A 17228-nucleotide genomic window follows, 5' to 3' on the forward strand; every position below is an offset into this window, starting at 1 on the left:
AGTTGTGATTTTTCAGTCCAAATTTGGATTATACTCAATTGAAACTTTTTTTACTTACTATTCAGATAGATTGTCCAAAATCTTGCAAACAACAATGTGAATTCTTTCTTAAAACATATCTGAATCATCCCAAAGAAAGGGTATGCTAAAATTATCATGTGCTTTTCACTTTGTGTATTTTAAAGACCAAGATCACCCACACTTGTGCTACCACTCACCCTTAAGCCCCTAAGTCGGCGACACACACATCCAACTGACTGTAACATTTAGCAGGGTTTTTAGCTAAATGGCAGTATAAAGTTTTTAATTACATGAACTTCTGAGCACTTCTTACTAAACAATATTGTTGACCACCAAAAATATCAATAGCATATTCAGGTGGAACACATGTCCTTAAAAGCTACCTAAAATTAAGCATCTCAGAAGCAGGATAACTCTCTAAGGCATTATTTTGAGAACATTTCCACAATGGAATTCCTATAAACCTGTACTTCAACATGTAAGATTTAAAAGTATTCTCCTTCAAATTATTGTTGATTATACCAGTTGCAAATGAACACTGTGAAATGTGATTATATATTTACAAACCAACTGAATTATTTAACAGTAAGAATGAAAAAAGAATTACAGTTTCAATAAGACATATCACTAAATTATTGCTTGAAGTTGTTTTTCAAATTATTTTGGTTCTTTCTGTTAGGGGGACAGGCTGGGGAAGAGGTGCTGAGGGTCGTGATGTGTTAACAGCCCAGTTTCACGGTTCTTCCACTCTTAAACCTTTTATTCAAGTAGAGTCATTCAATTTTAGCAGTATTTTAGGATTTCATGAGAGGCTGATCTTTGATGAAAATCAACGATGAAGTGTCACCTCGAACTCTGACACTCGCTCTTTCCAACCCTGAACATTCAAATCCCTGCCTTATGCCTTTGGTGGGATAAGTCACCATTTCAGAGGAAAAAATATCTTAATTTTTGTGTTCCATGAAATGACAGCCAGCTACTTATGTTGTTCCAGAGACTTACGAGGATTTCATGAGAGGCTGATCTTTGATGAAAATCAGCGATGAAGTGTCACGTCCAACTCTGACACTCGCTCTTTCCAACCCTGAACATTCAAATCCCTGCCTTATGCCTTTGCTGGGATAAGTCACCATTTCAGAGGAAAAATACCTTAATTTTTGTTTGTGTTCCATGAAATGACAGCCAGCTACTTATGTTGTTCCAGAGACTTACTCTACAAAGTGAAGGAAGAAACACTTTCTTGGAAACTTAGAGAATTTAGTCCAAGTGCAAAAAAATTTTAAACAGCCTATTTATTCAAACTGGCTAATAATGGGCTTCCTGGGAGTCCAGGGTGGGAGATAGGTGGGGGTGGGCAACAATAACAAAACAAGGGGCTGGAGAGCTGTCTCTGTGGAAGAGCACTGGCTGTTCTTGCAGAGGACCCGGGTTTGGTTCCCAGCACCCACATGGTGGCTAACAACCATCCTTAACTCCAGTTTCAGGGGATTAGGTGGTTATTTTTGATCTCTGTGGGTACTGCACAACACAGGTACACTTACATGCATGCAGGCATTGTACTCATACATATAAAATGAAAATAACCAAATTAAAAAAAAGATCAGAAAAGAGTTAATTCTGGGATAGAATTTAAGGATCTATGTTGATGTACTTCTGAGGTAAATCCCTGCATTTAAACTTTTATTAAAGATAGTCTCACATTTAATATTGCTTTTACACTCATATACATAATACAAAAGTTGGGCTACCTTAGAAACATGTTTATAGTGAATACATCCCTACATATAATACTGTGAAATAAAAACAGGAATAAAAATTTTATTCCAACAACATTTCTCTATTTTCAATCATTTATTGTTTAAGATTTTTAATCACAGTGGAAATTAACTTATGCTTAATCATCTAGTCAGTGCCTACTGTCAACTTCATCAAATGCCAAAAAAGTAAAATCAATTCATTCATACACTCTACATCTTGTTACCACCCCACCATTCACTGCCTGTGCCTTTCTCCCCTTATAAGGGCAACATGGTGATAAGATTGTGAAGAGATATAACGAATGGGTTTATATGTATAGTACCATTTCTTCAAGTATGCCAAAAGCAGTACACTTATCTTCACTGTGCATTAGAAAATTACAGAGATAATATTTCTAAGACTAGGAGAGTGGCTCCTGGTGGGCATGTCATGAAGTTGTATGTCATAGTGTATGACAAGATTTTACAGCATTCTAGAGCTCTCATGACTCTTCCATGTTAGTGAATGATATTAAGTACATATTTCATTTTTCAACTCTCAAGTGTAGATGTGGGCTTTCCAACCACAAATAAATAAAGCACACACTCAGCATGTGTACTGCAAAGGCTGAGTAAACAGAGTGGTTTGGAGTAAGCTTACAGTTGTATCTAGTGAGTGGTGTAGCAGAGAGGTCCTGATTTACGAGGGTTGTCACTTGGGCCTCCCTGTTCCAAATGAATACTGTCACCGTTGCACGTCAGACACATTGACCAGAAGCAGCTGCAGAGCTGGGGCTGAAGTAGTGCGGAGGGAAATGGGAAGTTATTTGCATATACAGGTCATTCCACTCAATCCTGTCACTCCTGTGTAGCATGTGAAGTCTGCCTTGCTACCAAGCACCTCCAGCCCCTGCAGACAGAGCACCTACCAGGAAGAGTAATCATAAATGTTTTGCTTAAAAGAACTAAATGTTGGCACCCATGTATTAGATTGTGTGACCTCGACAATAGAAGGAATAAAGACGATGGTATTGTAAAGGCAAAATTTTGGAACTGTGAAGCCTGAATATTCAAAATGCTACTTACGAAAAAGCCAGTGACCCTGTCTCAAACTGCCAGGTGAGCAATAATCTTCAGTATTTGGATGAAAAGTCAGAGCTTTGTTGTTTCATCTTAATTATGCATTTAACCTGTTACTTATTAAAATACAACAGAAATAATTATAAAATTCTCTCAAAGAAAAATTATCGGTATGAGGAAAACACAAGCAAAATATAACAACTGATTTACTCATTTATGACATTAAATGTTTCCTCCAGGTGTCCATAGTAGATAAGAAAAGGGTAATACAAAACAAATAAAACATCTAAAATAACCCAAAATACAAAAACTGTGTCATTCACCTTTGCACTGAGTAGTGATCTAAGTTCACACATGCTAAACATCGGAAGAGAAACATTTGGGCCCTGTTTCTCTGCTTCATTCCTGAATATGCTGTACTTTCAAGGAATACAACAAGCAGTCAGCTAAAATTCTCTATGGCAGAAGACACGTGTGCGCACGCGCGCGCGCACACCCACACACACAGTATTAAGAAAAAAAACACCATTCCTCATCTGTAATGCACACATAACATTTACAACTAAGGTCTGACACAGTCACTTAATTGATTTAAATAATTAAGGCTTCTAAAAGGCTCAGTGTCAAGTCTCTGAATCGGTATTTGAATAAAATGCATTTTTGGACTTAGGTCTGTGCTCTTTACCATCATATCCACAGCATTTCATTAGTAAGATTTGCTAAGGGAGTGCTAGAACTGTTACTGACATTTTACTTTTAGTAGCTGTTAGACTAATGCATAGCAATACAAACCAATGACTGAACACCTTGTTTCCATCACCTGGGCTGCTGGTTCATTTCACCTTCTTTTCATGTTTAATATGGCCATTTCTTTTGTATTTGCCATTAAGGATTCCATTTTGGTAATGTCCATTAACTGTGTTATGCTTACTTCTAGACCACAGACTTTTGATTTTTCTGTAGATAAATTTTATCACGCAGGACAAAAGAAAATATAACAAGGCAGCACCAACCAACAGCACCAGGGCGATATCCAGCAGAAAGTACTGACAGAACGAGATCTGATGGACAGCGGAACGCAGGTGGTGGGCTCCATCATGGCGAAGAATATAATCTATCCAATAGGTAGTCCGATTGACAGGGTGACCAGGCTGATCCCTGTGAATTTCTGACAGCTTCTGAGCCCTCTGTCGATAGCTAGGGTGGGGAACAGACACAGAAAGGTGTGGGTTTGTGGATTCAATACTTATGGATAGCTCAACATAAAAATGTGGAAAATAATTATTTTTCATTAAGTGAAGAAAAACAAAACCAGAGAGACCCAGTAACTTGAGATGATTCCAAAGGCAAAATTCAGATTTAAGTTTTTCTGACCCAAGCACTGTGCTCTTTTCATATCATATCCCACACAGTCCTCTCCAGTATTAATCAAAACCTCTCAACAGAAAAGGGCACAAATTTATCAGATTCTACAAAAAAAGATAGTGAAAACATAGTTCTTTAACTTAAAGCAACATTAAATGATTGTGTGAAGATATTATAGTGCAGAGATAAAAGGGCTGCAGAACCCTAGGATATGGCATATGACATTACATACGGTAGATGTGCATACAGGCAAGGCTGTGCGTGAGTATAAAGAAAACCCATTCTTAAATGGTTAATTTTTAAAATCCATATACATGAATAAATATAATGTAAGCATTTTATTTTAAAATCAGAACGCATAGTTTGCACATTCGTGGGACAATCTCACAATGGCTAGGGTCTCTTTGACTTCATGTCCCTAAAAGAAGTTTATGTTGCTTAGATATAAGAAATAAGTTCTACCTTGAGAAAACATAGAAAAAATATCACAAAGGATATGGCTCTTGAGTTGTGCTCAATAGAAACAAAAGTTTAGAGGTATCTGAAGGCATGGCATGCTAAGGGAAGAGTGTGAAGCAAATCACAGAGCTGGGAGATCCACTCACAAATAGTACGCAATACAAGGGATGATTTCTCAAGGCTGAATGACAAAATACATAGCTTAAATCTTAGAACCAGGGAGCCATTAGATCAGAGCGACTGGCTAGTAAACCAGAAAGGAAGATCATGCTGGTGGGAAGTGCATGTAAAAGACCTCATGAGTGGTGAAAAGCATGAGTGGACTCAGCCACATGAGGGACGCGGAAGAGTGTGGAAGAGTTGGCAGGAGTTGGTGAGATTCCAGATTAAATGTGAAAATAAAGGAGATACCAGAAGCAGCTACAATGCTTGCCACCTGGATGCCGGTGGTGGTGCCCCTGAAGCTATAGCACACTACAATGGGCGAGGCGTGATCAGTATGGGATGTGATGGAAAGATGATCCAAGCAGCAGCAGGAGCGATGGTGACCACAGTGACCCATGAACCATCCCTACAGAAAGTCAGGAGTTGATTGATGATGCTTTTATGGTTTAGCTCTAGCTCTACATATTAAGCCTGTAACAACATGACAACAAGGATGACAAGCAGTGAACAGAGGGCATGAGGGCCGATGGAAGGGGCAAGCCAAGACGCTGTAGCGTTTTTCTATATACGTGTGATGACAGGACTCAACTTTCAAAGGCATGTCTAACGCTGCCATCAGTGTCTCCTGCATAATGAATCTAGTTGCCAACAGCATAAAATTTCACTCAAACATTAAGAGTCCATCTACATCATGCTTTGCATCTTATCCTGGTTTCTACAGAGTTGATAACAAAAGGGAACAGAGACACTTCCTCCATTATTTTAAAAAGCACACACAGTGTAAAAGGGCATTTTCCAAATAGAAAAATGTAACAGAGAATTTCAGACATCACATATCACGTGACATTTTATGGAGGTATTTCTTGTAGAAAAGTTGACCATGGGTTTAGATATGTGGTATAATGATTAACTCATTTTTGTCTACTGCTTGCTTTAAAATAGTACATTTCCCAGACTTTAAAGGGCTCTTTACTACAAGAAAAGTGGTGGGTGTTCTTAAGCAAACAAGGACTAATAAAGCAGGATTGTAATAACATTTAAATTATAGGTTTAAAAAGCAAAAAAAACTACTTCTTTAGCAAAATTAGTTACTTGACTTAAACTAAAACATCCTGGATAAAATATGAGGGAAGCAAATTAGACTCTAACAGTTGTTGAAGTGGAGCATTCGCCATCTGTCAAACAAACAACTTCCATTTTTATAGTAACTTTTAGCAAAGGACACAATTCGGGCATCATTGCCATTTCTATATTAAGTAAGGCATCTTCCTACTTCTGTGTGTGTGCTTCAAGATTCTGTAGTTAGAGTTTAATTGCAATTTAATTACAGCCAGATAGATCTCTACCTCATCCTGGTTCAAATGTCAGAGTACAGTACTTGACTGAGCTAGGGATATCCTGGCACGTCCAGAGCCCTGGGTTCCATCCTCACCAGCAAAACAAACATACAGACAGCCCTACTGTATGACTTCCTATAAATTAACTAATTTTCCTTTTGCTATACACATGGCCCAATGGTAGTAGCTCTGCAACTCTTCCCCCTCAAAAAACTCTCCTTTTAGATTTTACAAGTCTATATGAAAGATTTTTTTCACTGAGAACACAGATACGGAACAGCACTAGATCTATAAAGGAAACAGCAGATTACACAAAGATACACAAGAAACACCCTGAGTCAGCACATTCTGTGCCAAGGGCCATCTCTGAGCTCACATACAGGTAACACAATGATTCCATAACTTTAGATGTAAGTTGCAACATGTAAGAGACAATTTTTCATGTGGTGTTTCACAGAATATGGCAGTGACACTCAACCCTTGGTATGTCATAGAATTGCTCAGGTATAAACAGAAAAGATTACTCTCTTCAGTCTTTAATGTCACCTGAAGCACATGATGCACTAAATATCATGTCTTCAAATAAGGAAAATTGTTGCTTCATTTTAAAGCTACCCAGGCCAGTTGTCTACCCTCTGCAACTCATTTTTTTAAGTGGATTAATTCAGGACACCCAAAGAATTTAAAAGGCAAGGGACTGGAGAGAAGGCTCAGTGGTTAAGAGCACTGGCTACTCCGGCAGAGAACCCGGGTTTGATTCCCAGCACTGACATGTCAGCTAATAACCATCTGTAACTCTAGTTCCAGGGGATCTGATGCACTCTTCTGAACTCTCTGGGCACTGCCTGACATGGGTGCACTTGCATACATGCAGGCAATACACTCATACACATAAAAAATGCAAGGTAGTAAAATAAAGAATTTAAAAGGTGAAATAAAGATTCAAATTCATTATTCACAAGAGCAAATACATTTCACTATTTCAGCAAAACCCAGTGCTGGGAAATACCTGTTTCCCAAGCAGCATGAAGCGGGTCAGATCATTCTGGCTTCAGTTTAATTTCTAATAGCTGTACAACTGAAGGTAAGTTACTGAGGCTCTCTGAGGTGCCTCATTTCTGCAATGTGGATAGTGAAAATTGTGATTCAAGGCTCTGATGAGTGTAATGGCTAACCGTCATTGTCAACCTGAGTGGACTTAGACTTCCCCAGAAGATAGTTCTGGGTGTGTCTGTGAGGACATTTCCAGACACCGTTAATATGGAGGAAAACCTGAATGTGTCCTATAGTTGGGGCCTCAGGATGAGGAAGAAAGCCAGAATGGTGCTGTATTCCCCATGCTCTGCTTTCTTGCCATGACGGTCACAGTTGTGTGCCACTTCTGGGGCTATGCCTCCCCTACCACAATGAACTACGCCCTCTAACCATGAGCAAAATAAATTCTTCTTCCCTCAAACTTCAACTTGTCCAGTACTTGGTCACAGCCAGGGCAAACATAACTAATACAACCAATATCAAAATGAAATAATAGATACAAAATCAGACACACTAGAGATCCAATGTGTGTACGTGTGGTATATATGCAGACACATAGGACATAAATGTTGTGTCACAGTATCTTATGCCTCAATACTAGTTGAAACCTTACCTGGGATTATTGATAACTTTCACCAGTGCCTCATACAACTCTCCTTCAGTAACTGTCTTCCACTCTAGCAAGATTCCCATGCCTTTTGCCTGTACCCGGGTCATAGTGTCATAATGGTCTCCAAAGAGTGGGATTCCGACTACAGGTACACCATGATACATACTTTCAAAAATACCGTTCAAACCACCATGGCTTAGGAAGGCTTTGATATTTGAATGCCCTAAAGGATAAAAAAGGAAAGAAGTAAAATTATTACTCTATATTTTCCAGAAACTTCTTAAAAATACAACACTCGAGTAAACATTTTAAATAGAGAACTTTTAAAGCCATCATTTCACTGACCCGTACTCTATGCTAATTAAAATGCTTGTTACATACAAAATATCAACTAAAAGCCATTTTTAGGTAACTTAAATATATAACATCAATCATGAAAATCTATGAAAACTGTTGCTCAAACATAAATGGCATTTGAATGGAAACAACTGTCTTAATGACAATGCTCAAGAAACCAGTGAAGGCATCGACTGCAGGAGGTGAGATATGTAATAGTTGGCTGTCTTAGGAATAAAAACGTTAATTTGTCAAAGGAAATTTTATAATATATTTATTCTTGGAGAATTTCATACAATGAAACAATGAATTTTGATGATATTCAGCCCCCTCCCCCATCTCTTTTCAGGTAAATGCTATCAACATGCCCCACTTCCTTCTCTCTCCCCCTCCCTCCCTCCCTCCCTCCCTCTCTCCCTCAGGGATTGAACCCAGGGCCAAGCACATGCTCCTCCCTCCCTCCCTATTGAATCCAATTTGTGTTCCCCAAATACTCTTGGGTAGGTTTATTTCCTAGACTGTGGTCAACTTACAGGTACCAAACCCTTAAAGAAAAATGGCTCTCCCTCACCCAGCAGTCATTGGATAAGAGTTCCTTAGCTAGGGCTGAGGCTTTGTGTGCACCTCCCCGTTTCATGCTGAGGTTCTGTCTGGCTAGGGTTGTATAAGTCTTATGCTTGCTGTCACAACTACTGTCCGTTCAGCTGTGCAACTGCCCTGCTGAGTCTGGAAAATACTGTTTTGTTGTACTGACCAACCAGCTTTGGCTTTTACAGTCTCCCTCCTCCTGCCTGACCCTCCCAGACCCTTTAGGGATGGGGTATGATATAAATATCCCATTTATGTCTGAGCACTCTGATCTCTTATTCTCTGCATAAATGACCAGTTTAGGGTCTCTGTGTTATTCACCATCTGCTGCAAAAACAAGCTTCTCTCTGATGAGAGTCATAAGATGAACTAATCTGTGGGTACAGTGATAAGTTATTAAGAGCAGGTTTAATAACAGGGTCATTTAGCAGAAAAGCATTAGTAGGTTTTCTGCTATGGTAGGTGACCTGTCTAGCTATAGGTTATTGGCCCCAATAACAGTGCCAGGTGTGGGCTCCACTTTCTGAAGAGGATCTTAATTCAATCAGAATGTGATTAAGTTCTTCCCACAGATCCTTGCCTCTAGTACATCCAGTGGTCAGATCTTCCCAGGATAGTCACTGTTATAGTTCCCAGGGTTTGAAGCTGGATAAGACTGAGGATTATTTTTCTCTTCCAGAAGAATGCATAGCACCTTCCAGCACTATGAAGACCAGACAGGTCAGTACGAACTGGATCTCTACATGCTCTAACACTTATGCAGTGTCTTTAGCACCAGGGCCTTACTGCCAAATTCTGGAGGGTAACCAACAGATATTATTTGATGGTCTGAGGGACCCCCTTGGTCAACAACTGAGGGAGTCCATTCCTGGCATTGTGCATTTTACATGCTAGCCTGAGGGGTCTGGTATAGGCACTGTCTTCCCATTATGGGGTAACTTCATTTAAACTTTCTCTCTCTCTCTCTCTCTCTCTCTCTATATATATTTCTCGCTCTTTCTCTCTCTCACACACAGACAGTTCCCTTCCTTCTATGTTTTTATTTTCATTTTCCTTTTACAGGCTTAGAGAAATTCCGCAGTAGGTTTGCATATATTTTCACCAGATCTTTCATGTTAGTTGAAAGAGAGTGCCCCTCAGACCCCCTCCCTATCCTCTGAAAAAATTAAACTACCCTCCACCTGACTCTGGAAATCCCCTTCATTGTTCAAACCCTTTCCTGGTATCTGTTTATGATTTCTATGGAAATGGTCTGGGGCAGAAGAGATAAAACGTTCTGCCCCAGGTGAGCTAGCCAATGACAGTATACTTGATACATCTGTGTATGGTCTCTATGGAAATAATCCGGGGCAGCAGAGAAAGAACGTTCTGCCCTAGGTAAGATAGCCAATGGCTGTATAGGTAAAGTCTCTGGAAATCAGCCCTAGATCGTTCCAATCCTTTCCTGGTTATTCTGCGTATAGTTTCTATGGACAGCCCCTGCTTTGCCCCTGCTTTGTTTTTGCGGTTTTTCTGCTTAAAAGCCCTGAGATTTTAATGTTCAGCGTCACAGCACAGCGCCCGAGACTGTCTGCATCCCCAACTGGTTGGTTCCAATAAAGTGCTCGTTTTTACTGAGACTCAGTGTCCAAGTGGTCAATTTAGGGAATTTTACGGACCCTTAACAAGTTATCCCTTCCCCCATATTCCATCTTCTACCCTGGCCTCTAATCCCCCACCCACTTTAACCCTTCCTGCTATATTATCCCCATCTCTCTTTTTATCACTGCATTCTATCTCCCTGCCCATGAGACCCCCCCCAAAGCCCCTCCCCATCAACCCATGGTACCTTGCTAGTTTCCTGACTTTTATGAATTTTTCAATTGAAAAATGGTATCTAAGGATTCAGAGCTAGCACCACATGTGTGAGAAAACACACAACTTTGTCTTTTTTGGCCAGGGTTACCTTACTAATGATGACTGTTTCCAGTTCCATAAATATACCTGCAAATTTCATAATTTCATTTTTCTTAATAACTGAACAATTGTGTAAATGTCCCATATTTTCATTATTCACTCATCAGTTAATGGGAAGGTTATTTCCACTTCCTGGCTATTGTGAATAGAGCAGCGATGAACACGGATAAGCATGTTGTCACTGTAGTAAGATATAGACTTCTTTGTGTGTATGCCCAAGAGTGGTATAGCTGGATCATCTATTTCTAGCCTTCTAAGGACTCTCCACACTGATTTCCATTGTGGTTGCAGCAATACAAGCTACAATCAGCAGTGAATAAGCGTTCCTTTCCCCCCACATCCTCACGAGCATTTAGTCATCATTTGTTTAGATTTTAGCCATTCTGCCTGGGATAAGATGAAATTTTGAAGTCATTTAAATTTGCATTACCTTGATGGCTAAAGGTGTTGAACACTTAAAAAATATCTCTAAGTCATTTGTGTTTCATCTTTTAATAACTGTTTAGTTCCTTGCCCCCATTTTTAAAATTTTATTATTTTATTTTATGTGTATGATTGTAGTGCCTGCATGTATATAAGTGTGTCTGTGTCATGCAGTGCCCACAGATGTCAGAAGTGGGGTGTCAGATCCCCTGGAACTGGAGTTATGGATGGCTGTTAGCCACCACGTGGGTGCTGGGATCTGAATCTGGGTCCTCTGCAAGAACAGCCAGTGCTCTTAACTGTTGAGCCATCTCTCCAGCTCGTCTTGCCTCAAATTTTAATTGGGTTATTTCTTTTATGTGTAGTAGTTTTTTTTTAGTTCTTTCTGTAGTTTAGAAACTGAGCCTCCTCTATCATATGTATAGTTGGTAAAGATTTTTTCCCACTCTATAGGCTGCCGCTTTACCCAGTTGATGCAGAGAAGCTTTTAAGTTTCATGAGGTCCTATCTGTCAACAGTTGTACTTAATGCGTATGCTTTCAGGGACATGTTCAGAAAGTAATTTTCTTTACTTGTAAGTTTGTTTTTCCTAATTAATCTTTGATCAGATTCAGGGTATCAAGTCTTATTTCTTGACATTCTTGATCCATTTGGAGCTGAGTTTTGTGCAGATCTAATGTCATTCTTCGACACGTAGCTGTCCAGTTTGCACAGCATTTAAGATGCTGTCTTTTCTCCAGTGTATAATTTTGGCCCCTTTGTCAAAAATCAGGGGGCTGCAAGTGGGTGGACTGAACTCTGAGCCTTCAGTTATCTTATAATGTGTCTGTTTTTATGGTAGACCATGCTGTTTTTATTACTACATGTTCTTATGTAATTTGAAATTAGGGATGGTAATGCCTCTCGCTCTTATGTTGTTTGGGATTGTTTTGGCTATCGTGGTTTTCTTGTGTTTTCATATATAAGAGGTAGGGTTTTTGTTTTCCTTGATTTCTAAGAAAAATTGTTGAAATTGTTTTTTAGACACTACCTCACTATGTAGCCCTGCCTGCCTTGGAACTTAGTCTATAGACCAGGCTGACTTCTATCTCACCGAGCTCCACCTGTCTTTGCCTCTTGGGTGCTGGGATTCAAGGTATGTGCCACCATGTCAGGTTCTGTGTTGGAACTTTGATGGGGATAATATGAATCTGTACATTGCTTTTGGTAGAATGGTTGTCTTCACTAGATTATTCCTATCAATCCATGACTACAGGGGGTCTTTCCTTGCTTTGGTATCTTCAATTTCTTCCTTCAACATCTAAAGTTTTTAATAGCCAAGTCTGTCATGCATTTGGCCAAATTTATTCCAAGATTATTTATCTATCCCATCCATCCATCCATCCATTTTTGAAGTTATCATGAATTGAATTGTTTCTTTGGTTTCTTTTTCTGTGTATTTGCCATTGGTTTATAGGAAGACTACTTATTTTTTTGTGTTAATTGTGTAACCTGCTACTTTGCTGAATATGTTTATCAGTTCTAGTTTTCTGGTGGGCTCTTTAGGATCCCTTAGGTATAGAATCATATCATCTACAAATATGGACACTGACTTCTGCCTTTCCAGTTTACGTCTTGTCTCTTTCACTTGCCTTATGCTCTAGCTAAAACTTTAAGCATTACAGTGATCAGGAAAGGAGACAGTGGACATCCTTGTCTTGTTCTTGATTTTAGTAGAAATGCTTTGAATTTTCCCTCTATTTAATATGATGTTGGCTGTGAGATTGCTGTACACTGCCTTCATTATGGTGAGACATGTCCCCTGTACCCACAGATTCTCCTTGGCTTTTATCATGAATGGATGGTGGATTTTGTGAGTCTTTTCTGCATCTAATGAGATGATCCTGGGTCTTCTGTCCTTGAGTTTGTTTATGTGGTGGATTATATTTACTGATTTACGTATGTCAAACCATCCCTGCACCTCTGGGATGAAGCCAACTTGATCACAGTGGATGATTTTTGATGTGGGCTTGAATTCTATTTGCAAGTATTTTGTTGAGAATTTTGCATCTATGCTCATCAGAGAGATTGGCTTGTTATTTTTCTCTTTTATTATTAGAACTTTAGTCTACTTTTGGTAACAGGGTAATACTAGCTTCATAAAGAGAATCTGACAGTGTTCCTCCCTTTTCCATTTTACGGAATAATTTGAGAAGTATTCATGTGAGTTCTTTTTGGAAGGTCTGGTTGAATTCTGTGCTGAATCCATCTGGTATTAGTCTTCTTAGGTGGGAGACTTATTAATGACTGCATCTAACTCACTGCTTGTTGTGGGTCTGCTTAAATTATTTATGTCTGGGCTGAAAAGATGGCTCAGTGGTTAAGAGCATTGATTGCTCTTGCAGAGGACCTGGTTTGGTTCTCAGCACCCACATGATGGCTAAAAACTGTCTATAGCTCCAGTTCCAGATCTAAGACCCTCTTCTGGTCTCTGCAGGCACTGCATGCATGGGTGCACTTACATGTATGCAGGCAAACCCTCAGACACAAAATAAATGAATGAATGATTTATGTCATCTTGATTTTACTTTAGTAGGCCATAAATATATCTAAAAATTCAGCCATTTTTTTGGATTATAAATTTTTTTTTCAGAGCTGTGGACCGAACCCAGGGCCTTGTGCTTGCTAGGCAAATGCTCTAACACTGAGCTAAATCCCCAACTCTGGATTATAAAATTTTTAACTATGGTTTTATAATCCTCAAGCTTCCTTGGTTTCCATGGTAATGCTTCCCTTTTCATCTCTGATTTTGTTAATTTGGTTCCTCTATCCTTCTTTTGGTTAAACTGGCTAAAAGTTTTGTCAATTCTGTTAACATTTTCAAAGAACTTCTTTCTTTCATTGATTTCCTTAAGTTGTTTGCTTGTCTATACTTTATAGTGCTGTTTGTTCCTATTTTTCTTGTTTTTTCGTGTGTTTTTTTTGTCTTTTTGAGACAGAGTCTCCCTGTAGCCCCAGCTGGCCTGGAACTTACTTTGTAGATCAAGCTGGCTTCACAATCACAAAGATCCGCCTGTCTCTGACTCCCGAATGCTGGGATTAAAGGCGTGCGCCACCATGCCCAGCTGTTTGTCTTTATTTTTCAAAAGTTCTTCACATATATCAGTAAGTAATTAATGTGAGAGGTCTCTAATTCTCTGATGTGGGCATTTAGTGCTGTCAACTTTCCTTTAGGACTACCTTCACTGTGTCCCATAGATCATGTGTCTTCTGTTTTCACTGTCATTCAATTCCAGCAATTTTTAAATTTCCTTTTAAAAATGTTTTTTGATTTACTTATTTTTTATGTGTATGTTTTGCCTGAATGTTTGTAAGTGCATCATGTGTGTCCATTGCCCATGGAGGCCAGAAGTGGGTGTCAGCTCCCTTGGAACTGGAGTTTCCAGCAGTTGTCAGCTGCATGTGGGTGCTTGAAACTGAACCCTGGTCCTCTGCAAAAGCACTGAGTGCTCTTAACCACTGAGGTATGTCTCCAGCCCCTTAAGTTACCCCTTGACTTCTCCTGGCCCACTTTTCACTTAATAGTGTTCTGTTTGGTTCTGAGGAGTTTGTGTACTTTCTCTAGTTTCTGTTGCTGTTGATAGTGCAGCTTGACTCCTTTGTGTTAGGACAGAATACAGGATATTACAATCTTCCTTTATTTGTTGAGACCCGCTTTGTGTTCTAATATTTAGTTGATTTTGGAGAAAGTTCCACTGACTGCTGAAAAGGAAGTACGTTCTTTAGTGTTTGGGCGCAATGTTCTATAGATGTATGTTATACATATTTGATTTATAATGACATTTAATTCCAGGGTTTCTCTGTTTAGTTTTTGTCTGAATAATCTGTCTGTTGATGAGGGTGGGTTAATGGAGTCACTGCTGTCACTGTGTTGTAGTCAATCAAAGCTTTCAGGTCTAACAGCGTTTCTTTCTGGGTGCCCACATGTTTGGTCATAAATGTTCAGAATTGCTATATTCTCTTGGCGAATCTTCTGTTTAATGAATAGCAAGTGTCCTTCCTTACTTGTTCTGAATAGCTTTGGTTTGAAGTCTCTTTTGTTGGATACTAGAAGAGCTACCCCCGCTTGTTTCTTGGTTCTGTTTGTTGGATTTACCTTCTCTATTTTTTTACCAGAAAGTGATGCTTATCTTTGAAGGTGATGTGTGTTTCTTAAGTGCAGCAGAAAGATGGATACTGCTTCTAATCCATTGTGTCAGTCTGTGTCTCTTTCTTGGGGAATTGAGATCATTGTTATTGAGAGGTGTTACTGAGAAATGTGTACTAACTCCTGTTATTTTGTTGTGGTAATGTTTTCTTTTGGATAACTTTTGGAATTGTTTATTCCCTGTGCTCTGGTGGGTGTGTTTAACCTTCTCTTAAAACTGAAGTGTTCCTTCCAGAATTCTCTGTAGAGTTAGTTCAAGGGTTGTAAATTCTCTAAAATATTTTAAAATTTTATTTAGCATTTTTATTTTATATGTATGAGTGTATTGCCTGCATGCATGTAAGTGCACCTGTGTCATGCAATGTGTGTGGCAGTCAGAAGAGGCTGTTGGATCCCCTGGAACTGGAGTTATGGACGGTTGTTAGCCACCATCTGGGTGCTGTGAATCAACAGGTCCTTCGCAAGAGTAGCCAGTGTTCTTCACCACTGAGCCATTTCTCCAGCCTGTAAATTTTTAAATGTTTTATCATGGAAATTTTTTCTTTTTCTTTCTATTACAACTGATAGTTGGATGGTTATAATAGCCTGGGTTGGTATCTGCATGCTTTAAGATTTTGTAAAACATAAGTCCTGTGGCACCAAGCCCAGGACCTGGCATATGGAAAGGAGAGGGTGATATGGTGTGAAGGAGAAGAAAAGCACTGATGTGCCTACTTCTCATCCTGATGAATATTTATTCATGATAATCATCAGAGCACCTGTAGAGGCTGTGCTTAGTGTAACAACAGAACAGAAATCTTGGCAAAATCAGAAGGACAAGAGGATCCTAGGGAGCCAGGGGCTTGAGGTCTTCTGCATAGAAGTTCCATGGTGTCACACTGAGAGAGCGGATGGTCAAGTTATCCTGTGGAACTTCTCTGCTTTTCTCTACCTTGTATGGATTGCAAAGTCATAGTTATAAACACATAAAAGGAAAGGAAAGGAAAAAATACAGGTATTATGAAAAAAACTGTTGCCTTCATTTTTCTCTGTTTTATTTATTATATTTAAAATGAGCTACATAGAAAGGAACTATATACAAAAATATTTGCCATTTTATAGTCAAAATAAAAGCTGTTGGTTTTGTGGGTTTGGGGAACAGTGCAACAGCACAGTTCTTGTCGAGCATTTGTGGAGCTCCAAGTTCAACACTCAGCAATACACACACACACACACACACACACACACACACAAAATCTAGCTAGATTTGACAGTGCAGGCCTGGAATTCCAGCACTTTGGAATTGAAAGTAAGAGGGTCACGAGCTCAAGGTCATTCTCAGCTATATAGCTGAGTTCAAGAACAACATGGGTTACAGAAGACCCTGTCTCTACAAACAAAATAATAAAGATAAATAAAATAAAATGGCTGGTTTTTAGAGGGATCACTATACTTTCTGGAAACTAGGTTTCAGAATCAATGGAATTTTAAATTATAATTTCATTGCATGTATTTCAAGAATAATTTTAAAATGTCATTTATATGTAATGTTATGTGTACTTTTGAATAAATGATGGCCAATACTGCTCAGATCGATAGTTATCTCGGCATTTCTGTAATACATATTTTAAAGGACAGTATGGCACTGGGTTTCCCTAAAAACATAATGAATAAAAATGTTCATTTGTATTGTCTGTGCTCATTGAACAGAATAAGATAATTTATATTTAAATATACTTAAAAGATATGTAAACTATAATTATTATTTTAATTTTGAGTTGAAGATAAGAATAACAAAATAAATTTTAAAAATAAATGTCTTTTCAAAACTACATAGTGATTTAGGAATTCAGGCTAATGATCTAATTAAACATAAAATAAATCAACTATTTCCCTGGTTTTCTGTTTTTATTTGGTTTCAGATAAATTATAACTCCAAAATTCTTAGGATC

The 17228-nt window shown here is 38.8% G+C and overlaps 1 protein-coding gene across 2 annotated transcripts in view; it reads right to left on the reverse strand.

The window, feature by feature from the left end:
• Positions 1-1768: 1768 nt before the first annotated feature.
• The window catches only part of Ugt8 (UDP glycosyltransferase 8), an 82244-nt gene continuing 66784 nt past the window's right edge, over positions 1769-17228 (reverse strand). For both annotated transcript variants that reach the window (XM_008829623.1, XM_008829625.1), the window contains exons 5-6: positions 7812-8031; positions 1769-4034 (exon numbers count right to left, since the gene is read on the reverse strand). In XM_008829623.1, the coding sequence (XP_008827845.1) occupies positions 3671-4034; positions 7812-8031 (584 nt within the window). In that variant the 3' untranslated portion in view covers positions 1769-3670. The remainder of the gene's footprint in view (positions 4035-7811; positions 8032-17228) is intronic.

This window comes from Nannospalax galili, unplaced genomic scaffold (assembly GCF_000622305.1).
Source record: "Nannospalax galili isolate Female #2095 unplaced genomic scaffold, S.galili_v1.0 scaffold1214, whole genome shotgun sequence".
Classification (NCBI taxonomy): domain Eukaryota; kingdom Metazoa; phylum Chordata; class Mammalia; order Rodentia; family Spalacidae; genus Nannospalax; species Nannospalax galili.